The sequence below is a fragment of the Vicugna pacos genome, chromosome 36 (genome assembly GCF_048564905.1).
Source record: "Vicugna pacos chromosome 36, VicPac4, whole genome shotgun sequence".
Lineage (NCBI taxonomy): Eukaryota > Metazoa > Chordata > Mammalia > Artiodactyla > Camelidae > Vicugna > Vicugna pacos.
This window is the reverse complement of record NC_133022.1, coordinates 953,571-980,899: the sequence shown is the minus strand read 5'-3', so window position 1 is coordinate 980,899 and position 27,329 is coordinate 953,571. Positions and strand designations below refer to the sequence as shown.

The 27,329-nt window shown below is 52.7% G+C and overlaps 1 protein-coding gene across 7 annotated transcripts in view; it reads left to right on the top strand.

The window, feature by feature from the left end:
- Positions 1 to 27,329, top strand: part of COBL (cordon-bleu WH2 repeat protein) — a 151,075-nt gene that overhangs the window by 48,110 nt on the left and 75,636 nt on the right. For 4 of the 7 annotated variants that reach the window (XM_072955490.1, XM_072955492.1, XM_072955487.1 and 1 more), the window contains exons 2-5: positions 16,678 to 16,881; positions 21,587 to 21,797; positions 24,899 to 25,127; positions 27,108 to 27,152. In XM_072955490.1, the coding sequence (XP_072811591.1) occupies positions 16,678 to 16,881; positions 21,587 to 21,797; positions 24,899 to 25,127; positions 27,108 to 27,152 (689 nt within the window). The remainder of the gene's footprint in view (positions 1 to 16,677; positions 16,882 to 21,586; positions 21,798 to 24,898; positions 25,128 to 27,107; positions 27,153 to 27,329) is intronic. The other 3 variants (XM_072955493.1, XM_072955491.1, XM_072955489.1) reach the window with 1 other exon arrangement.

Here is a 27,329-nt window from a genome sequence, read left to right as displayed (position 1 = left end):
TCGGATAAAATACAACAATAATTCTCTATTTTTGGGCGATGTCGCATTCGGATTTCGAAAGCCAGTGACGAAAATCTGGCAGCTGTATGGCATAATTTTTCACAATTTTGTTTTACATAAAATTTCACAATTTTTTCTACTTTATGAGTAAAAAAAAAATACAAAGGGGCTAACTGATCTGAATTTTATTTAGGTGTATTCAGCTCAGCAGAGTTTAAATGTGAATTGAGCTGGGGTTTTTTTTTCCCTTAGCTGAAGGTGTTTTTCAGGATTACTGCCGGTTGAGTTTTTAAGCGACTTCTGTAAATTTTCCGCATAACGTTTCTGTTGAACGTGGGAGGGAACGCTGTCTATTGACACATCGTGGTGAGGATGTGGACAAATGCGCGGCTTTATTTGCTAGAAATCTTTTTTCTTATCAGTAGGTTAGAATCAAGCTGAAAAAACACGTGAATTTTTTTTTAATTGAAGTAGAATCAGTTTACAATGCGGTGTCAATTTCTGGCACACAGCACAGTGCTTCAGTCATACGTGAATACATATATATTTTCGTTTTCATATTCTTTTTCATTATAGAAAAAGTGAAGTTCTCACTTTCAAGACCCCTTAACGGGTTCCAGGTGGCTTTGCTGGGGGCTGGGGACACGCAGGCCGGGCTCTGGGGATTGGCAGGTGGATTCTGGCCGCAGGGATGGGGAACGCCGCCGAGCACCGTGTTATAAAGGACTTCAGGCGCCGCGCTGGGCTTTTTTTTTTTTTTTTTTTTTGCATCTTCATTTCTGTTTTGCTTTGCAAGAAGCGAACAGCAAGGGGTGGTGGTGGCTAGCAGTGGGAGGAAGCGGGTATTCCCCGGGCCTGCTTGGAGCAGCTGGGGGGCTGAGCCGGCAGAGGGTTGGTACCCACGCAGCGCACAGGACAGAACGGGGGGCTTCCCCGCCAGCTCCTCCCGCCCCCCCCTGAGTCCGGAAGTGACCCCAAGCTGGGGAAGGACTGCGATGGGGCTGGCGACCCGTGGGGCTGGTGGACAACAATAGTGAATAAACCCAAGGCTACTTTGGTTGGCATCAAACGCGTGTTAACTCCCGGAGAAGCCCGAACGACCTCCCTGCGCCTCGGGGTGGGAACGCTCCCCGTACGGGGCTGGAGGCCGAGCCAGGTGCGAGGCAGGCTTGTCTCCTGGGCGCGTCCGAGTGCCAGATGCCTGGGTCACTTTGTTCTACGTGCCAGGCCAGTCACCTGGGAGGAGGCGTCTCTGTTCCTCTCTTGAGACGGGGAACGTGCACCCAGGGGGCTCCCACCCCGGCGCCCCGAGTCCTTTTCGGGAGTGGGCTAACACCACCGAGCAAGAAGCAGGGTTGCTGGCCGATCGTGAGCTGCTTTGTGCAGGAGGGGCAAGTCCCTGGGGTTTTCAAGTCCTGCTCACCAGGAGGGCAGGCCGGGTGTCTGCAGTGCACCCCCCCAGCCCCACCAGCACCCCTGCTCCCCTCCTTGGGGGCTGCCCCCTCCTCCTCCACCTGATCAATCCAGCCTCTCCCTGGGGCTGGAGGAATGACTCTGCACGTCTCGAAAGAGTCTCCTTTCTCTGCCTGGCGTGTGTTATGCTGCAATTCCTCCACGTCTGACTCCCCCATGCGAACAGGCGCTGAGTTTTCTCATTGCAACTCCCCCCACCGCCCTCCCGGTGACGCCTCTGAACCCCACAGTGGCTTCTCTGCGGAGGACAGTGGGTCCCACCTGGTCTCTGTGGAGTTGGTAACCCTAAGCTTGTTTTCTGCGTCTGTGAGACTGAGTCCCTGCTTTGTAAGTAAGTTCATTTGTGTCATATTTTTTTAGACCCCACATGTGAGCGATATCGAATGGTGTCTGTCTTTCTCCTTCCGGCCGATTTCACTGACGCCCTGTTTTTGTCACGTGCTCCTGGGTGTCCTCTGTCTCTCAAAGAGGGGCTCCCAGACTGCAGACCCTCCACCCACGCTCTGTCCCTGGGAGCCTGGGAGCAATCCCGGGAGATGGGCAGAGGGACAGCCTTGCAAGGCCGGACCTCAGAGACTCCCTTTCAAGTGTCTGGCTTTGCGCTGAGGGGGCGTGATTGCTTCCTGGAAATCACAGACTTGCAATAAGAATTCCAGTGCCCACTCCAGTTTCCGATCTGGTGTTGCAGGTGGATGGGGGTCGGGGGCTAAAGGCAGGACTGAGACAGATACCCTCCGAGCAGGAGGCGTATGGGAGGTGGGGACTAGCTCAGTGACATAAGGGACCTCCCCCCGACCCTGCCCAGTGCCGGGTGGACGGGTCAGGACATCAGATGACCTGACGCCCAGGGAGCCTGTTTAATCGGCGTGGTGTTCTCCTGCGTTCTCTGTTTTGGACTTTCAGATCGGAGGTGCCTGGGAAGCAGGCTGGCCTCGCCCACAGCTCCGTGGCCCCCGGGTGTGCAGGTCTGAAGGCCGGATGGGCGTTCCCAGCAGAGCCCGCAAGCTCCCGGCTCGGGTTTCTGCAGCCTGGGGATCCGCTGGGAGGCCCAGGCCCTATTTTGAGAAACAGTTCAAAGGACGGTTCTCAAGTGTCATATTTTCCAAGGAGAATTAAAGGCACCCAGCGCTCAGCTCTCAGCCCAGAAAAGGTCCACATGGAAACAGGCCGACCCTCGGCCCCTGCTTCTGCCCGTGTCTTCCCGTCTTCATCCCCTGCTGGTTTTTACTGAAGGTGTCTCTGAAAATAAAACATCAGCCTTAGCAAAGTGCCACTTCTTTTGACCTGCAGGCCGTGGGAATTCTGCCTGTTAACAGAGGCAGAAATCAGACCGCAAGGTGGCTGTGTTGGAGGTGGCCCGTGCGCGCTTTAGCTGTTTCCAGAGCCAGTCTGCAGTTTGTCGTGGGGTTGGGGGTCTTCCCGACTGAAACGGAGGGGAAGGAATACTCAGGCCCGGACATCGGACACCCCGCGGGCCACGCCAGGCACGGGGACCTTGCTTCGGGGACTTAGTGGCCCCCAGTGAAGGCCGCTGGGTTCGCTTCCCTGAGAAATGCTCCGAGCCCTGCTCCGACCTGGTCGGCTGCCGGCTGCTGCGCTGGGAGCCGGCTGGTCAGATTTCAGTGCTTTTCAGTTATTTACAACCCGGTGCATTTCAGAGGGGGCGGGGCCGCCTCCTCGCTGGCTTGCTTGCCCTGCCTTTTTTTAAAATCTCAGGATTCCCGCCCGGTCTCGCTCTTCTGTTTTCTTTTTTTCACACTTTGCTAGAAGGAACTTTAATACCCGCCTGCTCCCTTTTTCTCCCACTGAAGGGAGAAAAAGAAAAACACAAAAACACCAGATGGTGTGGCTCGTTGAAAGCCTCACGCTCTGCCCGTGGCGGGAGGTGTGTGGATATTTCGCGCCCCTTGCCAGCTCCAGTTTTCCTGGAGGAAAACTCCAGGCTTTTTGCCGTAGGTCTTTTGAGCTAAAATCAGTGCTCATTTGCCCAGCGTGTCTCCTTGAAGCCTTGATGCAAAACCAAGGAGATTTCTGTTACCACCCGTAATGAGACGTCTCACATCCTCCCCTAAGATGCGGTTAAACCATTAAAAAATTTTTGTTTTGATTAATGTTTATAAACTTTCACGCTCCCACGTTCAGTCGCTCAACGGCCGTTTTTGTGTCTTACTTTCTCGGAAGGTGCTCGTGTGACGGACCGTTGGCCGTTTCCATGGTGACGTGCGCTGTAACGGCCTCCTGGTCACCTCCGTTAATTGTCTGTCATTTGTCGCTTTCATCAGTGGCCTGGCGCACAGCTTCGCTGCGAGTTTCCTGGGCTGTGGCCGCTCACGGCCAAACAGCCCAGGAAGAAATTCCACACACATTTAGGAGAAAGTCATAAAAATCTGTGGGTTTTGTTTCTTGTTTTTTGTTTTGTTTTGTTTTGTTTTTCCCAGAGGAAATCAGTGTAGCTGTGCTGTGAAACCTGGGTTTGGGGACGTACTGGGCGGTGCCAGGTTGCTGCCGGGCTCAGCTGTGCGGACCCTCCGTGTGTGGCTTCTCCTCGGTCCTTCCACAACCGTCGCTGGGGTGGTGAAGATGAGGACGTGTGGCCCGTTCGTGGGACGGGTCGGACTCTGTTTGTGTGGTATCATACGCATCCATCAGCGGATGTCGGATTCTGGCCTGGAGCCCACCAGCCGGCCTGCAGGTGGGCAGCCCCAGCCGGCCCCGTTCCCACCTCGCGAGCCAGCAAACTGGCATTGCTCTGTGTCCTGAAGGCTCCCCCGGCCCCAGGGACCCGTGCCATGACGCTCCCAGTCATCACCAGGCCTGCAGACCCACAGCTGCCCCCAGCCCGGCCCTACGTGTGGTCCTCTGGTTTGGGGAGGAGAGCCAACCTCCGGATGGGGAGGGCGGACACCATGATGCCCCGACCAGCCTGACATGCCGGCCCTGCCGACCAGTCCTTCCTGTTCCTCGAGTCTTCTCTTTAACGAGCTGAGAGGGACGGCATTCCCTCTGTGTGAGGACTTGCAGGGCCCTCTAGCGTCCCCCCGGGGATGGGGTCCCGGCCACGGCTGAGACGGCGCGGCCGTCTGGGGACGGGCGGTCCCGTCCCACGCTGCGTGAGGATGGTGACCAGCTGCAGGCTCCGGTGTCGGGTGCTTCATGTGGGTTTGGGAAGAGAGCTCTGCGTCTTTACGGGGTCCTGGTCTCCCCGCGGGGCAGATGAGGAACTGGGGGCTGCAGGAGGTTGGGTGGCTGCACCGAGCTGGGTCGCTCGCTGGTGCGCGGTGGTGCTGACGTGTGAACCTGGACGGCATCACTCTCTGTCGCTCCTCGGGGGGGCCCTCCCCACTCACCCCTTTGCAACCCACGTCCCCAGTCAAGTTCTGTGACTTTCCTTCACGACCTCCCCCCGGGCACTGGTCGGCTTACTGGTGAGGGACTCACAGATCACATCTGTGTTTGCAGAGGGAGCCCTGCCCGTATGCAGAGGACCGGGGCCTCGGTAGACGCAGTGCGGGCGATATGGGGGCCTGCTGGAGGCAGCCCTGGGATCCAGGCGCTGCAGGTGGAGACGTTTGGGGGTGACCCAGCTGGCAGTGGGGACCACTCAGGCGTTTGCTCCAGGGGGTCGTTGGATGGAGTGTCCTTGAAGAAGATTTATCTCGGCCGCTGGAGATGGGACTCAATTGGTGCTGCTGGGGCAGACGGTGGAGGAGACGCCTTTGAGTCCAGCAAGAGCCAGGAGAGAGGGGACGATGGGCTGAGTAATGACGGGGCAGGGGCGGAACTTGACATTGGCATTGGAGGGGGAGGAGGGGGAGGTAAGGGGGGAGGAGGGGGAGGTAAGAGGAGGAGGTAAGAGGAGGAGGTAACGGGGGAGGTAAGGGAGGACGAGGGGGAGGAGGGGGAGGTAAGGGGGAGGAGGGGGAGGTAAGAGGAGGAGGGAGGTGGAGGTAAGAGGAGGAGGTAACGGGGGAGGTAAGGGAGGACGAGGGGGAGGAGGGGAAGGAGGAGATGACAGGGAGGCAGGAAATGGTGAAGCATTGACGGAAGGAGGAGGCGTGTTGCGCAGGGAAGACTCCAGCAGAGTCCAGCAGGTGGTGGGAGCAGCGAGGCGGTGACAGGTGTGGGTGTGGCCTCCCCGCAGTGAGGAAGCTTGGGGGCCACTGGTGTCTTCCTGGGGGCGGCAGCACACGCCTTGCCTCCTTGGGGCTGTGCGGGGCCACCGTCATACCTCGCCACCTGGAGAGGCAGGTCCGCCAGAACTCGGGGGGGCTGCAGGTAGCTGAGGGGACGTTACGGAGCAGATCGTGGGGTCCAGGAGGGGAAGGGTGTTGTCCTGGCGGCCAGGTCACTTCATCCCCAAGCCTGCTGCGCCCTCACTGGGCACCCCCGGCCCTTGGCTCGGATGAGAGCCGATTCCCCTTGTCTGTCTGGCTGGACGCTTTGTCATCCCGGGGCGGTGATACTGGTAGAAACTGCACATGGCCTTCAAGCCCGAAGACACCTGTCTGTGAGCGCAGAGCTGGGGAGGCGGGGAGAAAAGAAAAAGCAAAACCCTTCTGCCGAAGAAGGTGCCAAATCGCGCCTGGGAGGAGGTGAGAGCTGCTCCCTGCAGATCCAGCAAGCGCTTGGCTGCACGGGGTGGCTGGCCACATCAAAGGCCTGAGCGGTGCCTCGACGAATATTAATCACACCTGTCGCCCAGCGCGCTCCGGCGATGCGCACCCGGGCCCCCCAGAGAAGGCGCTGGGCACGCTTGGTGGGGCAGAGGCGGGCTGTCGCCGGGCATCCTTGTTCAGGATGCCGCTCTGCGCCCCGTCCCTGATGCATCTTCCTCCTCGTGGTTCGGTTTCCGGATCACGAGGTCTGAGACGTGGACCGCGCGGGGAGCACGCCGGCCCGTGCGGGCATCAGCGCTCCGGGCTCGCCTGGGAGGAAACCCTGCCTCGCTCGCTCGGGCGGCGTGTTTATGAATAAGTCACTAGGCTGGTCGGATCGGTGGCCTCGGCGGGTTCTCCGGGCGCCGCTTCAGCTCCGCGCTCGCATCCGGAGAAACTCGGGGACCAACTTCTTGTCTTGAGCTCCCGAGACCGCTCTGGCCGCCAGAGTCCCTCCGGGCGAGGGCGGGGACAGCTCGGGATGTGTGCAGACGTGGCCAGCTGGTTTGGGAACCTGTAAGTCTTCTCTGATCTCTCTCACTTCGTTTGCTGAGGATGTCCAAACCGCAGTCACCTAGCGATGCCATCTAACGATCTGACTCAGGATTGTATCTGATCCTTGCAGCCTGAGCTGCGCTGCTCGGCTTTCGCGCGGAGGCTTTGCCGACGGAACGGGCCACACCGACGGGCTCTGTCTTACCTTGCTGGGAGCCGGCTAGTAGCCGTGAGGCTCGGCTCTCAAGTGTCCCTCTCTGAGTATGTACGTGATGGCTGATCACACAGGCCCGCACTTAGAGTCGGGTGAGTGTCACGGATGGCTTCTGTCATGACGTCCTGGAGAGTCCCATCACGAGCGCGGACCTTTCCGTGTTGAATTGCTGCGAGGTCCCCCGGCCCCAGGTCGCGACTGTGAGATTCCCCCTGGGTTGGTTTTGGAGGCGTCGGCCACGCAGGTGAGCTTTTCGCCGGCTTCTCCTCTGCCCTCGTGGAGACAGAAGGCTTCTTTGTCCTCATGAATAAACCTGCTTGGGGAAGGGAGAGCACAGCTCAGGGGTAGAGCGCGTGCTTAGCACGCACCGGGTCCTGGGTTCCAACCCCAGTCCCTCCATCAAAAAATAAATAAGTAAAAAAAGTTGAATTACCTCCCCCTGCAAAAAAAATAAATAAACCTGCCAATAATGATCAAAATTGTTATAACTGCCTGGGGACCCGTGCCCTGCAAGAAACTTCATGGCTCGTCTCGTTGAATCCTGCAGGAAGCCCATCACGAACTCACTGTTGGCTGGGCTCTTGGGTAAACTGAGGCTGAGAATCTGCCCGGATGGAGTCACCTGCTAGAACATCGCGGTTAGATTTGACGTCACTGCCTTCTGACTCCAGAGCGGGTCCCCACGGCTGGCGGACGCTCTGCAGCCACCCAAGGGTGCTCTGGGGCCGAATTCCAGTCAATGGTGTCTCTGCGTTGCCCTGAAAAGCCGTGTGTTTGCGGGGACCCCAGCTCCCCCTGTTTTCGTGGGACACCGTGGTGTGTCTCTCCATCAAGCTGCAGCTTACAGGCAGGTGGCATCTTGGTTTGAGCGTTTCACAGACACATTTGTCTGGATTCTCCGCTGGATGGTTCTTTGGTCCTGAGTTCAGTTTTTAGAGGCAGGGACCACAGGGAAGGCATCAGGGGGAGGCTCTCATTTGCCCTTTGTTAGAAGGGATTCCTGTCTTGGAAGGAGCAGTGCCCTGCTCTGGGGAGGTACTGGACTCCGAGAGAGGGCATCTCAGGGGTTCTAACCCGGGGTCCCCATCCCTCACGGTGCTTTGCAGAAAGCGTGTGCACGTGTTGGTCTCAATGCATCCTGCCCCTCATCGGAACCTAAAAGGAGCCTGATTCCAAAGGCTTTGGGAACCCTGAGGACGGACCCGGGGTGTGTCGGGGCTCAGCCACCTCCCCGCTGTCGGCCCACCGAGCCCCTCTGTCTCCCCGTAACTCCGCCTCTCCCCCGCCTCCGCCCCGTGAGGCTCACACAGCCCCCGTGCTTCGTGTGAACTCCGAGGAGACTTGAGCACTGAATGATGCTCTTGGCGGGGGGGAGCTCAACCTCTGTTAGGAACAGGGCTTGTCCAGACGCCACGTCACAGCAGACTCTGTGCCAGAAACCTTCCCCAGAGGCCACCTTCTGCCCTGCCTCCTCTCATCAGAGCTGCCACCGAAGGATGCCGGCCGGCCGGCACGCGGCAGGGAGCCTGGACGTCTGCGCGTCACCGGGCCGGGTACCCTGGGGAGATAACCGAGGAGGGGGCGGTGGTGCAAGCGCTCAGGAGGACCTCCTGGCAGGATGATCGGAGCGAGTCCCTCCCCGTGGGATCCTCCATCATCCCGTCTGTGCAATGGGGAAAGTAAACGTGCGTTTGCCGTGGTGGTGAGGACTGAAGCCAGGCAGAGTGCTCGGTGCTGGGCCGGCTTGTCAGTTTGCAGAGACCGAGAGCTAAAACCCCGATCACTGCTGGGCTCGGGGACATGGGGGTCGGTTCCCGGGCGGTGGGGACGGCTCATTTCCTCTTTGGCACCCGGTCCTGTCTGCCCTTGGTGGGGCCCTGCCGTCCTGCAGGGTTTCTGAACCTTCACCCTCACACGACAGGGCGGCTGAGTCCCAGCCGCGAGGCGCACGCCCTCCAGTTCGAGTCATGGAGGGTGGAAGGCAGTCGGGAGGAGAGGGAACAGCATTGCTGGCGGGGGAACAGCATATGCGGAGGCCTTGACAAGGGAGAGCTCGCCGATTCGGGGAACCAAGGGAGGCACGTGGAAGGGACAGCGGGGGGGGGGTGCAGGGCCAGGCTGGTCGGGCGTCGAGGTGGGTGCGCTCACGGCTGTGCCGGCAAGGACAAAGGGGAAGTGATGGAGGGATGGAAGGAGGGACGGGGGGTGGGGGAGGGCATCCTATGATTTACGTTTGAAATGAGGGCTGGAGTGCGGAATTTAGCAGAAGGCTGACCCGGTGAGAGGCAGGACATGGAGGTGTGAGGGACTCCTTCGAATTGACATTCCATCTCGACCGCCCCGAACTTTCTGGAGCATCTCTTTCGGGGCCCCAGCTGGAAGGCCACGTCCCTCCCTGTCCCTTGTTCCTGTTTCAGGCATTGAAGGCGGCTGTGAAAATGGTATAATTTTTCCTTCCTTTCTAAGAACCCAGTTCGCCTTTTTTTTTTTTTTTGGTGTCGGCTTTTGGGGTTCGATGTCTCTGCTCCACGTTCTCCTGGAATTTCATCGCCCCTGAGAGGCTGGATGGAGGCACTGGCTGCAGCGGAGAGCCCTGCTCTCGCCGATGCCCGGAGTCGCCGGGACTCCACCCCTGATGTTATCATTGCAACTTTCATTGAGCTTCCTGGGAAAATCCTAGACGCAGCGTGCGGGAGGGAAACCCTACCCTCCAGGCGAAATACGTTTGCGAAAGAAAGCGCGGTCCATTTCTTCCGTGGCGCCAAGGCTATTCAGGGCACTTCGCTGGGCGAGACCCGGGTCCCACATCCCAGGGTGGGCAGGGCTGGCCCGGAGTCCCCCGGAGGCGGGGCACCCCAGACAGGCTGGCGTCCCACCACGCAGGACACGGGGGGAGCCAGGAGCCTGCCACGCGAGCATCTCAGGAGATGAGATCCAGGAGGAGGTCTGGTCAGAGCCGGGCATCCTTCTCTCACACGGGCGTGTCCCAGGAGCGCTCTCAGAGTCGCGGCCGCTGCTGGGACCACGACCCTGGGAGCAGGTGGCCTCTTCCCTTGGAACCTAAAACTCTCCTCTTGACGTTGGACATGACTCACCCCGGCTGAGGTCAGAGGGGCCCCCAGGGCAGAATCCAGGGGGCGGCGAGGGGCTCGGGGGAGGCAGGGCGGCACCCCCTTCCCTCAGAAGGGGGCAGACCCTCCACTTCATGCCCACAGTTGGCTTTTGAGAGTCAAAATGGACAGATGGATGGATGGGGGGGGGGACGGAAGCCCTGGCTGCCCCCCTCCCCCGTGCAGACCATCTGGTTGGAGATGCTCTGAAATAGCTCAGATGAGCGTCAGTGAACATCTGGGGAGACGTGGAACCCCGGCCTGCTTGCCTGTATCCCAGTGGAACCCTGCATGGTCCCATCTTAACAGAGAGACAAAAAAAAAAGATTGTGACCTCCTGTGTTCAATTAAATGCATTACAGTTTTCTCCAAACAGGCAGCCAGGGATAAGTAAACTCGAAGGTCAGGCCCACCGAGCTGACGGCCGCCCCAGGCTGCGATGAGCTAACGTTCATCGCGAACGGGAGGGCCCGGCGTTCCGGTCTTCCTAGCGATCCTGTGAGATCGTCTCTGCTTCCCAGGCCGAGAAACTGAGGCACGGCAGCTCCACGAGACGGTGGAATCACCCCGGCCGCCTGCCAGGCAGCCCCGACTCTGAATCCCAAGCCTCGCTCCCTTTCGGTGGCCGCTGACGCGGGGCCGAAGTCGCCAGCATTCCTCATGAATGTCAGACGTTCTGTCTCTGGATTTCGGTGTCTCCCTGTGCACGTTCATCTCTGCGCTTTAAGAGGAGGCCCGTTATCTACATCCACACCATCATCATGGCGGTGCCTTTTACTTATTTTGTTAAAACACTGTCTTTAAAGTTTTTTTATTATTATTCTTTTGTTAGCAGGGGGGTCCTGGGGATTGAACCCGGGACCTGCTGCGTGCTGAGCACGTGCTCCATCCCTGAGCTGCACCCTCCCCACCTTGGCTGTTTTCATCTTTAATGCAGGGAACTTAACAAGGTCCCGTTAATTTGATGGATCGATTTAATAACGCGTCCAAACAGGACACTGAAAGGTAGAAGACATGTTCCTCATTGCCTGTTGAACACTGTCCACGGCCGCTGAAAAGGGCAAGACCTTTGTGTCGTGATCTCAGGCCCCAGACGAAAAGCTGGTGCAGGTGTCGGAATTATCACTCAGCCCTCAAGGCGCAGGGGGCATCATTCTGTGTCCCCAGCGTGGCCCCAGCCCCATCCGCACCTGGCACTGGCGCTGAGCGATTGGGCAGCGGGTGGAATTCAGATGCCCCGTGTGGGCTGCTGGTAACTTTTTAAAAAAAATATTGAAAGGATTGCACGTTAAAAAGAAAATCTTTTACCCTCTGGGCTACCAATGAATCCGTTTGTAAATCTGTAAGGACTGGTTAACTTTAGTGTGAGAAAGAACTGTTAGACCAATTTTCCTGTGCACAACTTTTACTTAAGAATTCTAGAGGGGGGAGGGTGCCACTCCGTGGTAGAGCATGTGCTTGCCGTGCACGAGGTCCTGGCTTCCATCCCCAGTCCCTCCATTTAAATAAACACGTTAAATAAACCTAATTACTTCCCCCCCCCCCGCAAAACACACATGCACACAAAAGAATTCTATAATTATTTCAGAAATCTGTGTTTACAATTTTAAAAAAATAATAATGAACAGGGACATTTTGACCTCACTGGGTTTCCAGGCCACCATGGCGGGCCTCTGCTGTAAATCTATTTGAGTTTTATTCATCAGGCCGACACCCTCTTTGGGGTCGAGAGGGCATATGAAGATGGGGGCCTCTGACACCTGTTCCCTGGGTCCATCTTCACACAAGATCACAAAATGTGCGACACGTTCAGGCCTTGTGGGGCCGAGATCCCGGAGTCACGAAGTGAGGTGTTTTCTGCTGGGGTGCAGGCGGGGCAGGTGAATTAGTTCCCGTGTGTCCCAACCGTGTCCTGACCCAGAGTCCTTGCCCGGTGGCCCGCCCTCTCTTACCTGCCTTCACCTCCGCCTGCTCGGAGCGGGCTCCGACCTTCCTTCCGGCCTCCCTGCCCCTGGAGAGCTCTCTGCCCCTGGTTCTTTCCAGCCCCCGTGGCATTCCTCCTTGTGTTGCTCGTGACTGTGGGATTCCTCCTTTGGATATGATGGTCAGCCGCCTTCAGTTTGAGCACCAGAATCCTCACCGTCTGCATGCCCGGGGTCCCCATAACCCAGGCTCTGTGGGTACCCCCTGGATCACTTCAAGCCGCCCGCCTTGGGCTCCCCACACGCCAGTTTCCCAAAACGCTTCCCACATCCCCAGCCCTTCCCACCTCCAAGCCCTCGGAATGACCGTCCCTGCCGGGAACAGCATCCTGCCCACCCTGGCTCTTGGCACCTCCAACTGCTTCTTCATGTCGCCACTCCCTGACCATTTCCCGAAAGTTCCCGAGCTCAGCCTAAGTCCAGAGTCCTTTCCAGTCCTTGGAGAGCCCCTCCTGTTTCTCACTGTGCTCGGGGTTTTGCCATCCCCTTTCTGTGTTTCCGTGTGCTGCTCTCAGGCTGCCCTGGGGGACCGTGAGCTGGTGGAGGGCAGCCTACAGCTGCACTCATCCGTCTTTTTTTTTTTAGATTCCACATCTGAGTGATCTCATATTGTATTTTTCTTTCTTTTTCTGGCTTACTTCACTTAGAATGACATACTCCAGTTCCATCCATGTTGCTGCAAATGGCGTTATGTTGTCATTTTCATGGCTGAGTAGTATTCCATTGTATAAATATACCACCTCTTCTTTATCTAGTCATCTGTTGAGCGATCACACGTTTTAAGATGCTCCTGGTACCTGAGGATGCCAACTGAATATGTGTTGACACGCACGGCTCCTGACCACAGGAGGAGTTAGATTTAAGTGTGCAGATGGCAGGTTGATGGTATCAGTGTTAAGATCCTGGTATTTCTGTCCCCTTTCTTTGGTGCTTCAGCCAAACCAGTGATTCCCAGATCACTGAATCCGTTATCTGCACCCAAGGCTCCACTATGAGATGACTAAACGCAGTCAGGTTTGGGAGGTCCCACTGAGCCCAGTTACTCGGCTGTCCGGGACGCCTGCACTGACTCTCCCAGGAGGCACTGCCAGCCTCCGGGCTGCCCCCTCCCCGGGGACGAGGCAGAGGTCCCCTCCGGCCACTGGCAGGAGGGACAACATGACACTGGCGGTGACGTGACCCTGAGAACCAGGGCAGCTGGTGTCCAACTTTCCGACTCTTCGTGCTTGGGAAGAATCTGGGGAGAGAATGGTGACTCCCTCGTGCCTGCAGCGCAAACAGACCCGCTTAGCCAGAACCCGGTTCACGGGTGGATCAGGACAGGGCAGCGGGATGTGCCTGACTTCTCTTTGAAATCCCCTTTCCGTGAGCGTGGTTCTCCCTGCTTCCTTCCCCGGTAAACGGGCGGGGGTCACACAGGCTTGGCATTCGGGTGCGTGGCATCAGCATGTTTCCTGTGTCCGCTGGTCCTGGACCGTAAGATGCAAAGCGGAGGACCCTTCGGGCTGTGCTCAGAGAAGTGGCGGGAAATGCAGGCTTTCTCTCCTCGGGCTGCGGGCCCCCCCTGCCCCGGCTCCTGCATTCTGGCTGGACGCCGGTGTGGCCTGAGGGGTCAGGATTTAAATCAGCCGCCCTGGGATTTGCACTCAGCCGGCCCAGGCGGTGCACCGTCCTGGACCTGACTGTCAGGGAGCAGATCTCTGCATCTTACGCACATCGAAGGGCCCTGGGGAGAGAAACCCACGGCCGGCGCCCGGCTGGTGTGAGAACTGGCCGGCGCCGCCCTGAAATTCAGGCTGGTGACTGATGGTTTTAAGATAAAACCTTTCGGAGTTCTGACGGACGGCCTTGGAAATGCCAGAAATGTTTTCATGCGATGGTTTTGCGATGCTTGACCTTTGAGATGCCAGGAATATTTTTTTCTGTGTTTTTGTTATTTGATACATCATTCCTTCCTGCCAGGGCACACCCGGCTTCTTATCCTGGGTGGGGCGGGGAGGGCAAGTTGCCTGCTCAGCGACTCTCAGCCTGAAAAGCACCAGGACCCACCCTGCTCTCCGCCAGGGCGCCTCCCAGGCTGTGCCCAGGAGGGGCCAGGCTCGGGGTGCCAGCTCCCAGTGGCTTCCCCAGGCTGAAACAGAAGCCTGGCCCTTGCAGTGCCCTGCACGCCTTCGTCTCGGGGGGACCCAGCTGCCCGGCACCTGCACGGACCCTCCAGGGGGGACCACACCCGCTGGGCAGCGCCTTGGCTTCTCCGGGCCAAGTGAAGATCACTGGGGCCCCTGCAGGGACCCGGGGACCCTGTGCCATGTAGATGGAGCTTGTGGGGAAGGGTGGTGTCCATGCACCTGGGCAGCTCCGGCTCTTAAACTGACACACGGCTCCGTCCTTGAAAACACAAGCCGGACCCAGAAGTATTGTGGGTGCTCGCTGGACAGAGGAGGGTTCAAGGCGCCGGCGGGGCTCCCTCCCCTGGACAGATATGGCCTCAGCTCGCATGTTTTGCATCTTCTCCGATGTGCATCACTGTATTTTTTTTTCTTTTCGCCGTCCCTCCCTCTGTCCCCCACCTCCAGCATCCGCACGCCCTCAGGAACGCTGTGGTCTCCCCTCTGCCTGAAACACCCCACCCCTGCATCCACACGGATTTCTTCAGTTCCATTGTTGTCTCGAGGTTCTGTGGGTCTTCCATGTCCCTTGCAGGCTCCAACTGTGTTGATCTGTACCATTGTCATTATCATCGTCAATAAGGATTTTTAACGACCTACAGATACGAAGAAAAGTGTGCAAACTAGTGAAAATGCAGGCAGCCTTCACATAGCACCTGCTGCCCTCTGGAGACGGTAAATAATCATGGAGGAAATGAGGTGCCAGCTTGCCACGTGAGCAGACACGTGACATGTGCGGTGGGACCTCTGCGTCCAGGGTCCCAGGCTGGCGTCAAGCCGCTGCACATGCCTGGACACACAGGACTTCTGAAGTGGGTCCACGAATCCGTGTACACCCCAGGCATCACTTCTGGTGTGAGCATTTTCCACGGGCAACTTCTGAAAATAATGCAAATGTTATTCTGTGACGTCAAACGGACCCATGAAGTTATTAACACATTAGCTGTGTATTTTTGTCTCACTGGCTTTCCTCAAATGACACAGAGTTGCAGCTCAAGCCATGTGCTGATTTAACATTCAGACAGGAGCCTCCGCTCTAGAGAGATGCTGCGATCATTAACGCACACCAGCTCTTGGACATTCAGGTTCTGCTGGCTCGATGCGGCTGTCACCAGGGGACGGATGAGTGATGGCATGGAGCCCACGGGTCCAGGCTGACGCACGCAGCTGGGTTTTGCTGGGACGATGTTCAGCACCCTGTTAGGTCTTTTTGTTTGATTTTTCCCCCCAAAGGAGCCAGAAATTAATTTTGTGAATGTGAAACGTTCTGGTTTTTTCAACGTTGGCTAACTTACCTGTGCACACACATGCACACCCGCACACACACACACATGCACACACGGAACACACCGCTGGACCCACAGAAACTTCCCTGGGTGTCTGTGCAGCCTGGGGGCTCGCAGCCCGGGCTCAGCCCGTAGGGAGCAGCTTTGTGGCCGGGCGATCGGGGCGTGCAAAGATGGACCACGCTCGTGGTGGAGGATGTGACCCAGATGTCACTCCCAAGTCTTGGGTTAACCAGTGACATGAGCAGTGATGGCTTGAAGCCTCCTTGAACCCCACTTCCTATTTTTTTCTCCTTTTGAAACGATCTCTTTTCATTTTGCACGTGATACATAGGTGATATTACAGGAACAATTTGGAAATGCATAGAAGTAAAAATAGCAAATGTCGTGGTCCCCGTCACCCAGAGGTCATCGCTGCTAGCTAGTTCTTTGCTTTGTTTTCTAGACCATTCTGCGGTCCATTGCTGTGTATAACACATGCTTCTCTTATAAATGGTGTTTCTCGAAAGAGATAATATTTTGAAGTTTATTTTTCTCAAATACCTGTGTTGAGCATTTTGAAACACCAGATTAGATGCTTTCAAAGGACATTGAACCAGCACTTGTAGGACATTGTTTTGGTACCATAATTTATGGTACCTGCGGTTAGATGACCTTGCTCTTGTTAGCCTTCTCAAGTACGTTACACTGAGCCGTCTTTGACCCTCCCTCCGTGCATCCTTGTGGGGTTTTTTGGTTGGGAGGTGTTTCCAGACGTGGAATTCTGATGGTCTGATGGTCTGATGCTTTGGGCCAGCGGACCCCGTGCGCGTTTCGTGGGTTCCTGTTGCATCTCTGTCCGGCTGGAGGCGGGCGGGGCGGGTGGGAGAGGGGGCGCCCGGAAGTCAGGCACCCTGGCTTTCCATCCCCACCCTGCAGCCCAGAACCGTGTGCTTCTGGGGCAGCTGGGAGCTCACTGACACCAGCTTCTCAGCTGCAGAATATTTTGAGGGAAGGGGCCACGTGGCATTCTGCTCCCCAGCCCACTCCCAGGTGGTGAACACACCTTAGTCTGCTCCTTTCCAGGAACACTGAACTTTCAGAACCGTTTCTTAGTGACCCGTGTTCTCTCGGTGTCCAAGAGTGCCCATGTGTTGATTTTTAAAAGTCCACGTGACTCGGAAGGAGCGATGAATGCCTGTAAGGAGGAGTAGAAGGGTTTAGAAGGAGATCGGATACCAACAGGTGATTTACATCCTTCGGGCCGGGAAATGGTCCCTCTACTCAGTCCTTGCGTGTTGTCACCCCCCCCAAGGAGGAAGATGAAGGCTCGAGCCCCGCCGCCTCCTGGAAAGCCCGCCTCCCCGGACGTGCATGGTGGATGGAAACCTCCCCACGACGTGTCCCCCGGGCCTCAGCGGAAGGTGCTCAACATGCGGGAGGACCTGGGGCGCAGGGTGGTGGACATCACCGTGGTTCTGCCCAGCGGGCTGGAGAAGGAAACTGTGGTCAATGGGAGGTAAGGGTCCGGGACCTCGGCCGGGTGGCGGGGGGGTGCGATGCGATGCGGTCCAGTTTGCAAGTCCATGGGCCAGGGCCTCAGGGTGGACATCAGGGCCTGGGTGACAACCTGAAACGTCCCCCCCACGGTTCACCCACATCCTTGGGACTGCCCGCCTCTCTCCCGTGACAGGTGGGCTCAGAAAGCAGCGGGGGCCTCAGGCCCACATGCAACTCCAAGTAGGTGACCCGCCAGCGCCCGTGCTGGCGTCCTTGCTGCTGGAATTCCTCAGTCAGGGGACAGCCTCCAGGGTGACCATCTGATGTCCACCTGCAGGCTGACCCGGGGTGGGGGCATGAGTGCCATCAGTAAGCAGTTTTCCAACTGAACACGGTGATTTAGATTAAAGAATAGAATTAAAGGCGGTCAGTTTCCAGACACCTCGATTCCCACCCGAACTCTTACTTAGATCAGATCTGCCTGTGACAGTGGCCGTGGCCGAGGACACGAGCCGACTCCTCCCCGTCTGCCGTAAAGGGCTCTGCAGACGCGTGGGTCATAATCCCATCAGAGTGTTGAGTTTTATTGCTGATAGAACGTCTAATCTTCTGTTTGACGTCTATCAAAACACATCGTAATGACACTGATCAGTTTTGTACGACCGTTGTCACGAACTCAATCTACAGCAAAAACGTTTGCAACAAAGTCACAGCAAACAAACAATGAAACGTAAATGTTTTTGAGGTTTTATTGTAGAGAATACGGTAGTGGGATGGATTAGAGAAACATTCCAGCGTGAAAATATTTGTGTATGAGTCTGAGGCAGGTGTGAGTGGGACTAGGATCTCTAGGAAAACAAAGACAAGGAAGGGTATCAAATATGTAAATCTTAAAAAAAAGCAGGTGGCTGGAGAATTTTAAAAACAGGTCGTGGTGGAAATTCCATCACTCTGGGTGTTTTTATCCAAATGGATCCGTCAAAAAAGAATGATGTCCAAGTCCCAGTGTTCTGTTTTTTCCCTGAAGTTACAGCCTTTGGAACTGCTGTCAACCTGACGATGAAAATTCCAGGTGACAACTTACTGGGCCAAAGGGTGCCTGCATTTTTAAAAATTGCTCTGCGGGCTGTGGGAACAAAAATCTGAAGAATGTTCCTCCAGGCCTTGATACTTACCTGGGGTGGGGGTAGCCGAGCCGTGGGTTATGACATCCTCAGCCGTCTTAAGGGACGCTGGACAGCTTTCCAAAGCGGTGTCCCTCCTCCGTGGGCGGCCCTCCTGGCCGCAGCCCGGAGAATGCCAGCCTGGTGGCCAGTGCCGGGGGCAGGATTCCCACCAGAGCCATTCCGGCTTCTAGAGCGTGTGTCTCTGTTTTCCCGAACACTTTTTCCCACTTGAACTTGAGACAGAGGCCACACCATCCGAGGTTTACAAATTCCTCTAACGGATGCACGACCCTTTATCAGTGAATGTATTACTTACCATTCTTAAGTGGGGCCCAATTTCTAGTTACATTGGAAAAAAAAAAAAAGCACTTTACTGAACAGATAAAAACTGCACGAATTTGATGACGGGTTTGCCACTCAGCGGACCGCTGTGAAACCATCAGTGCTGTCAGCCTCGTTACACCGATTTTAAGAAAACGGACTTACAGGTCACATCCTAAGGAGCACGCAGATCCGCCTTTACAAACACGTGATGGGAGGGAAGATGCCTGCTTCAAAACTAAAGGTGGCATTTTGCAAAATGTTTTCAAACTGAGTAGATGCCTCCACTGATATTCTTAGGATTTTTTTTTTCCTTACAAAGTAGAAGGTATCACTGTGCCATTTTGCACCGCAGCCGCGACAACAGGTAGAGATTAATCTGTAGGGGTGATGTGTTAAATGACTTCGCTCTTTTCCGAGCAGTAAATATGCCTGCGGGATGCAGTGAGGCTGGGGGCAGACTGCGGGCCTCCCCGGCGGCTGGTCGGTTTGGTTCCCTGGGACCCGGCGGACCCCTGCTTTGCGAATTGGATTCCTGTGTCCCGCTGTTTAATAGCACAGCAGTGGGCTGTGAGCCCGGCCCCCGGCCCACAGACCTCCGCCTGGGAGGGCCCCGCTCACATCGGACCACATCTTGCTTCTGTGTGGCTGATGGGAACCTGCCAGAATCCACTTGCTCTGACCCTATCACACCAGAGTCCGCCTTACCTGGGGCTCGGGGCCACCTGCTGGCCTCGGTCCCGCACAAGAAAGCAGGCCCAGTCGACCAGTCTGAGATCTGACCGTGCATGCAAATTAAGTGTTTGCTTTAACCTTCTGTCTGGACGTAGCTGCCTGAAGGTGTTCTGTCCACTGGGCACTGAGGGGGCAATTTAACCCATCATTGCCTGGGTACCCAATGCTCAGCTCTTGAGTATAGTCTTCAGTGTGTCCCCAGGCCAAGAGAGACTTGTGAGAAATGCAAATTCTCAGACGAGACCTAGCGAGTCAGAAGCCCCGGGATGGGGCCGGCGATCAGCGCTTTAACACACCGGAAACCGGGGGACATGCATTGAACTCTGAGAACCCCTGCGGTGATGAGGGCGGCCCACCCCTCTGCTGGGTGTCCCCATACCCCGTGGGTGAGCACGCGGTCCCCGGGAGGAGCCCATGGGCTCGTTGGCGTGACCACACAAGGAGGGAGTGGGAGGGAGGCTCGCGTTAGCAGCTTAGGAATGGTCCCAGAGGCCCAGCCAGGGCCAGCTTTGTGATGCAGACAGAGGTGCCCTCCACAGAGACGCGTTTCACTCATCAGCCTCTGACGTCCGTGTCCCAGGGCTGTGGTCCCCAAACAGCCTGCTCACTGCAATGCCACCCTCCCCACCATCCCCTCTGCATTTGGGGAGCAGAGTGTTTATTCAGGCTGCCCATTGGTGTGTCCAGTTCTCTGCCGGGATTTCAAAAAGAAAAAAAAAAAAAAAGAGGAACGATTTTTAGTACTCTCGGACCCGTCACAACATTTTACATTTCATATAAACTAAAAATGCTTTTATAAAATTATCTATATTTTTATTCTACAATTAAGCATAAGCACCACCTATATTTCTCCTATATTTTCTACTCATTAATTTCATTGCATATACATGTGTGTAAGTTTCATGTGTGTGTCCAAGATTTTGCTATCTGATTGCATTTTTTATATATATGTTTTTTTGAAGTGTATTAATTTCATTGCATGTGTATGTGTGTAAGTTTCGTGTATGTGTCCAAGATTTTTCTGATTGCATTTGTGTATGTATGTGTATATATATATATATAAATATATATATATATTTTAATTGATGTATAGTCAGTTTGCAATGTTGTGTCAGTTTCTGGATTGCGTTTTTAAAGAAGTGGATCCTTTCACCAGATCCATTTTGTTAACATCTTAACTTTACATTTTCCAATAGATTCTTTGCTTTGCTTTTAAAAAAAGAGCCACATAGGAGAGAAAACCAGTTTTTTTTTTTTCTTCTTGAAAACTGTCGACTCACGCAAAAGGTTTCTTTTGAAATCTGCACATTGGGGAGTCCTGTTTTTTAAAAGAAGGAAGGAGAGAAATCCTACGCACGTTTTAAATTTGAAAACAGAAAGCACAACAAATGTCAGAAAATTTCATCCTAACACTTAACATGAATTCGGGGAACACGGATTAACAGTTTGGAAGAAAAGGGTTGTATTCAGGAGCCGTCGGGGAGAAGCTCCAAAGATCTGCCTCGTTACCCCGCCACCCTCCCCTGCTAATGTCGTTTCGGGTAATCAATCGACTTTATGACTGTTTTTAACTCCACCATTGAACTTGAACTTGGGATTACACAGAGGGAGAGACCCTGGAAATTTTATGAGAAAACGGTCCAGAAAAGCAGGCGATGGGACATAGTGGGCACTGGGAACGTGGGCCGGGGGAAGAACCGCTTAAGTGGGAGGCCCTGCAGGACCCACGGCTCTGGGACCCACGTCCGCACGTCTGGACGTGGCTGTGTACCCCGCCCCCCCGCCTCTTCAACGCAGCCCAGGTCAGTCTGTGTTAGGCCTCGGTGTCTGTCCGAGAGCCCCAGAGAAAGGACGTATGCTTTCATGAAACGTTTATTCTCCACTGCTCAGGAAATCTGTAGGAAAAGAGAGGTCAGCTTTACATAGAAAAATACCCTGCCAGGCAAACGAAAGTGACAGAGGTGACATTTTTCGCTTCTTTGGGACAATCTGAATTGTGACTGCCCCCTTAAATCTCTGATGGGGGAACCTTACAAACATGCTTGACGTTCAAATAAGATGCATGCCTTAATCATTTTTTTTTGTCTTTAAGAAGCATACTTTTGAGCTTTTGAAAAAGCAAGCTGTCATCTTCAACGTACAGTTTCAGCGTCTGAGGCGCACTCTTGTTTCTGCATAATTGGAAATGCAATGCCTCGTCCCCGTAATGTCACTTGTGCTGACTCAAGTTTCGGGACTCAAGTCAGCGCGGCCGTGGCTTTAACTGGAAATCTCACCATTTTCCCAGCAATTATGATTTGGGCTGCTCTTTCAGTGGTGGTTTTAATTCGCGTTGAAAACGTGGAGGTATTGGCGCACAGTCATGCATGAGGAATTAATGAGGGCTGTTGGCACAAAGGATTTGCTCATTCGTCCACGGCTTGGTTTGTTCCAGCCCCACTGGGCTAGCAGAAGGGAGAGTGCAAACATTTCCAGTGACCATGCTTTGTATCTTTCTTCCAGCCATGCAATGATGGATTTACTGGTTGAGCTCTGCCTTCAGAACCATCTGAACCCATCCACCCATGCCCTGGAGATCCGCTCTTCGGAAAACCAGCAGCCTTTGAGTTTTAAGCCAAATACTTTAGTTGGGACCCTGAATGTGCACACTGTGTTTCTGAAAGAAAAAGTTCCCGAAGCAAAGGTGAAGGCTGGCCCACCTAAGGTGCCCGAGGTCAGTAGCACCGGGGACCCTTTGTCACCTAAGGGCGCGTGCGGTTACCTGAGGTCGGTGGAGGTGCTGGAAAGGGGGCGGGTGGAGCCCCTCCTGCCTGAGTGACACACGCAGACTTCTGTACTTGAGGTCTCCACTCTCACGCTAGTCTAAATTAGCACTGAGTTTACAATAAATATATAGACTTTATTTTATGTAACTATAAAATAAATACAAGAACTTGAGTTTATTTTAGGAGACCGAACTTTACAGCACTTAATAATGTTGGTGGGGGAGCACTGCTGCTTTAGACACCAAAGAAAAGGGAACTAGACCACAGCCAGAGCTTTCTGCACAGATGAAAACGGTCCATAATTCTGCAGCCCGCCAGGCGGTCCCCACTGATGACACATGAAATGCAGTTCGTGGGATCAAAACAGCGGAGCTTTTCACTTTACTTAACTTGAATGTGAATAAGCACAGTAGCCAACGTCTGCCCTGTTGGACTAATCCTGGAGGCCTTCCCGTCCACGGCGGCATTTGGGATGTGGGGAAGATTGGAGCGTCTTCCTAGAGAGAGGAAACCAGAGTGGGTTTCCCTTTTCAAAACCTGATGTCAGAAACCCTTTCTCACTGCAGTGGGAGAATGCTTCACGCATACACTCACTTCAGGCTTTTGAGCATCAATTACAATCAATTCCAGCGGCCCAGTGAGTTTTTTATAAAACGGCTTTGCTATAGATCTTTGGTCTCCGATTAAACGCAGGGCTATTTCATTTATTTAGATTCTTGGACCATCTAGTATATTCTGCTTTTAAAAATGGGAATTTGGCCAATGCATGCCTTCCAGTTTTGGATAGTTAGTAACTTTTAATTGGCACCATCTATACTTTGAGTTTTCCATAATTCTTCAAGCAAAATCAAGGGAATGAAACTTTTTTTTTTATATTCTGTGGCTTTTCTTGCCTGCCTGATCCCTAAGCGCACCTCCCAGGGATGGGGCAGTCCAGGGTTATGATTCATAACTTTGGTTTGAGAAGCATGGGAAAGGGTTGTGGGTTCCATCTTTCCTCCTAAAATTCGTCAGACCTGGCCCTCAGACTGGACGGGAGCGGGAGCTCCATCCCGGTGGTCAGACGTTTACTCAATACACTTTTTCTGTGTTCACTCAGCAGGACCTGAGAACTGTGGGTGGTCAGCAGAAACCAAAGTTGAGGGCCTGAAACTTCAGGATATTATGTTTTTTTCTGGGCCACTTTATCTGTAGACATTTAGAGTCAGCTTTAGTAAAATCGTTTTCCTTTCTGATTATTGTATCTAGTATTATATGTCTATCATATTCATATGTCTAAAGTATGTTATGTTTTTCTAGTTTAATATATATGTGCGTAGTGTATATATGTGCATGTGTGTATACACAAACATGTATACACTATATATTTATATGGTATTAATATATAAGCATTAAATATATATTTTAAATATATATTTAATTTTATTTAAAATATTCAAACATATCTTTACTACATTATTACGTTACTTTTGTAATTTAATATATATTTAATACAGATTTATTAATTTTAATTATTTATTTAATATAGAATTAAATTTAAATATATATATACATATATTTAACAATATAGTATATATTTAATATGTTTAAATTTTTTATTTTAATTAAATGTATCAGATATATTTAGATATTAATGTATAAACATAAAATATATTTTAAAAATATATATCAAATTATATTATATTACATTTAAAATATTCAAATATATGTTTACTATATATTACATTACTTTTATGATTTAATATATATTATATTTATTAATTTTAATTATTATTTATGTAATATATAATGACATTTAAATATACTTACATATATTTAATATAATATAGTTTATATTTAAAGTTTAAATTTTAATTTTATATAATATATTTATATAAATATTAATATATAAATATTAAATATATATTGAGTTATATTTAAAATATTTAAATGTGTTTACTATATATTACATTACTTTTATGATTTAACATATATTTTATATATTTGCTAATTTTAATTATTTATTATTTATGTAATATATAATTAAATTTAAATATATTTACATATATTTAATATAATATAGTGTATATCTAATGTTTAAATTTAAAATTTTAATTTTATATATATTTATATAGATATTAATATATAAATATTAAATATATATTTTAAATATATATGAAATTATATTACATTTAAAATATTCACGTATATGTTTACTACATATTACATTACTTTCATAATTTAATATATGTATTAATTTTAATTATTTATTTAATATATAATTAACTTTAAATACATTTACATATATTTAATATAGTATATATTTGATTGTTTAAATTTTTTATTTTAATTTTATTTTTATTAAATATATTTATATAGATGTTAATAGGTGTGTGTACTTTGGCTTCTTAGACAAAAATGGGATTTCTTGTTTTATGTAGTTGCTTTTTAAAATTGGATTTTCACAATAGTTAAATAGTTAAATTGGATTTGCACAACAGTTAAATAGTTAAATTGGATTTGCACAGCAGTTAAATAGTTAAATTGGATTTGCACAACAGTTAAATAAATAGTTAAATTGGATTTGCACAATAGTTTAATAGTTAAATTGGATTTGCACAACAGTTAGTTAAATTGGATTTGCACAACAGTTAAATAAATAGTTAAATTGGATTTGCACAATAGTTTAATAGTTAAATTGGATTTGCACAACAGTTAAATAAATAGTTAAATTGGATTTGCACAGTAGTTCCAGACTGTGTTCTTTGAGAACATGCGGGAAGTCCTGTGTTCAAGTCTGTTGCAGCCCTCGGAGCGCAGAGGCTGGAAGCTGAGAGCGCCCCTGCCGGCCGTTTGTTCGCTAGCGAGGAGACGGTTCCCGGGGAGATGCGCTGTTCCCCGCAGTGCTGTTCCCCGCAGTGCTGTTCCCCGCTCTGTGCGCCACCCCACCCCGCGCCCCGCTGGATCCTGGGAGCGCGCCTCGGGCCGCCCGACGCCCGGCCGCGCAGGCCCCGCGCAGGCGCAGGCCCGGCGCGCAGAGGCGCTGACGCGCGGCCCGGGTGTCTTGCAGAAGACGGTGCGCCTGGTGGTGAACTACCTGCGGACGCAGAAGGCGGTGGTGCGCGTGAGCCCCGAGGTGCCGCTGGCCGCCATCCTGCCGCTCATCTGCGCCAAGTGCGGCGTCAGCCCGGAGCACGTGGTGCTCCTCCGGGACGACGTGACCGGCGACGAGCTGGAGCTCTCCAAGTCCCTGAGCGAGCTGGGGATAAAGGAGCTGTACGCGTGGGACAACAAGAGAGGTGAGTCGTTGTCCCCCACCCACCCCGCGCGCGGCTGGGACGCTCGCTCTCCGCGCGTGTGCGCACGATGGGGACACGCGCGTGCACAGATGGGGATGCGCGCCTGCGGGCAGCTCAGAAGTGGTCCAAATCCGAGCCGGGGTGGACGGAAAATAAAATACATACACTGTAGTCATACCTCCTCCCCCAAGTCCATAGCGTGCCCGCTACCCCTTGTCCCCTGTGAGCTTCCAGGACATGCGTAAAAGTGGGGAAAGGTCAGAGGAATGCTGGGGCTTCCGCTCCAAAAGAACTTCTTGGAAACCACACGTGAACCATATTCTCCTAGATTTCCTTTTTAACTGCCGCTTAATATTCCCAAGTCTCAGCCGTTGCTCGTCATCAGAAGAGACGGCACAAATGCATTTCACTCCTCCCTGAAACCACCCCAACTGCAGTTCAGCCCCTCCAGGTAACACCATGTTCCATCACCACCCAGGCCAGGGACATCTTACTCCTCCCACGAATCTGGTACCCACCCGAGGCCCCAGTTAGGGCCGCTGCCAGAGTGACAGCTTGAGGCCGGGGTTGGTCGGAAGACTGACATCTTGTGTGAGCAGATTCTCCTGACTGACGGAAGGGCTGACTATTTAAACAACTGTCAGACCAAAAGAAATCTTTTTAATATTCCTTGACCTTAGAATTATTAAAGTGGACTTCACAGAAGTGTCTATTTGAATGAGCCCACATAAGAGCTCTTGGTTTTTTATTTATTCCACAAATACTGACCAGGTTGGCTTTTAAAATTCAAGTTTTCATGGCTTTCTACAGTTTTAAAAAATTTCCCAATTAAAAAAAAACTCTATTTTCTTATTACCCAATTTATTGTGAAATCAATGATCGTAGGAGACCCTCCTCCACCTTCCTTCAATCTCCTGGAGGGTTTGGACCTCAGGGCTCATTTGACATTTAAGAAAGGGTTTCAGCTCCGTCGTGTATTAGAACGTTGACTATTTATTCCTTCCAAAAGGAAAAAGCGTTCTGACACTTGAGAGTCACGCGTCTTGTGTTTTATCCAGTATCTTGTTAAAACTCACAACAAGATTGCTCTCAGGATCTGGATGTAGCGGGCATGACTGTCTGGTTCTGTCCATCCTGTTTAAATTTGGTTTTCTGGGACTCTTTGGAAACAAAGCTTTCATTTGGCCAAAAAAAAAAAAAAGAGAGAGAGAGAAAAGGAAGGCAAAACAAAGAGAAATCACTCCACATTTAAGCATGTGGAAGAAAAATTCTTCTGCAAACAAATGTTTTCTGTTATGTGCAAATCAGGATGCATCTTGACAGGTGTAAAAGCGGGCTCTCTGCTAAGGGCTGGCCCCCTCAAGCCGCTGGCCTTTTGGAACACGAGTGAGGCTCTGAGTGGGAGAAACCGCCCTGGCCGAGGGCTCTCTGTTCTCATCCCACGCCGGGCAGGACCCTTCGCTGCACTTGGGAAGATAGCCGCCCCTCCAGCCCCTGAGCCGCCCACTTCACTGCCTTGGGCACCCACCCGGGGACCCTCCCCCTGGGACTCCAGCAACGCCCCCCAGAAAATTAAGAGGCAAATACAAGAGCCCGTGGTGGACACTCCTTCCATCTGGACCATGCTGGACCGAAACCAGCTGTGAAATATTTGATTCATATCCCTGCCAAACGCCTCCATCCCATCCTCCTGATGGTCAGACTTTTGAGAGGAGGGGGTGTGAGGGTTGTAGGCAGAGGCCCGCCCTCCCCTGGAATTCCTGTTGGTGGCAGCTTAATAAAGCGGGAGACTTCGGTGCCACCTGCTTCCAGGGTGGCACTTAGCAGCCTGGGCAGCTGCGGGATTGCAGGGCATGAAGACCAGGGGTGCCAGCCTGCTCTGTGCGGGGCCTTCTCCTGCGAGGGGCGCGGGGGTCGGGGCTTTGGTGCTGCCGCAGATGGTGAAGACGGCCTTCACTCTCTCCTTGCCTGCCTTTCCAGTTCTTCTGACCAAAACTCAGTCGGAGCCCGCCCTGAGCTGTCGAGGTGAGCCCCGCGCCGCCCCGCCAGGCTGCTCCCTGCATGGCTCGGGGCTGGGATGGTGCACGGGGAGACCGGAGGGGGTGTGCAGGCTGAAGCGAGGTTGTGGTTTGATGTCCTGCCTCCCTGGCTGGCTGCGAGCAGAATGGCCCTTGTGTGAGGATTTGCTGTGTGGTTCTGACT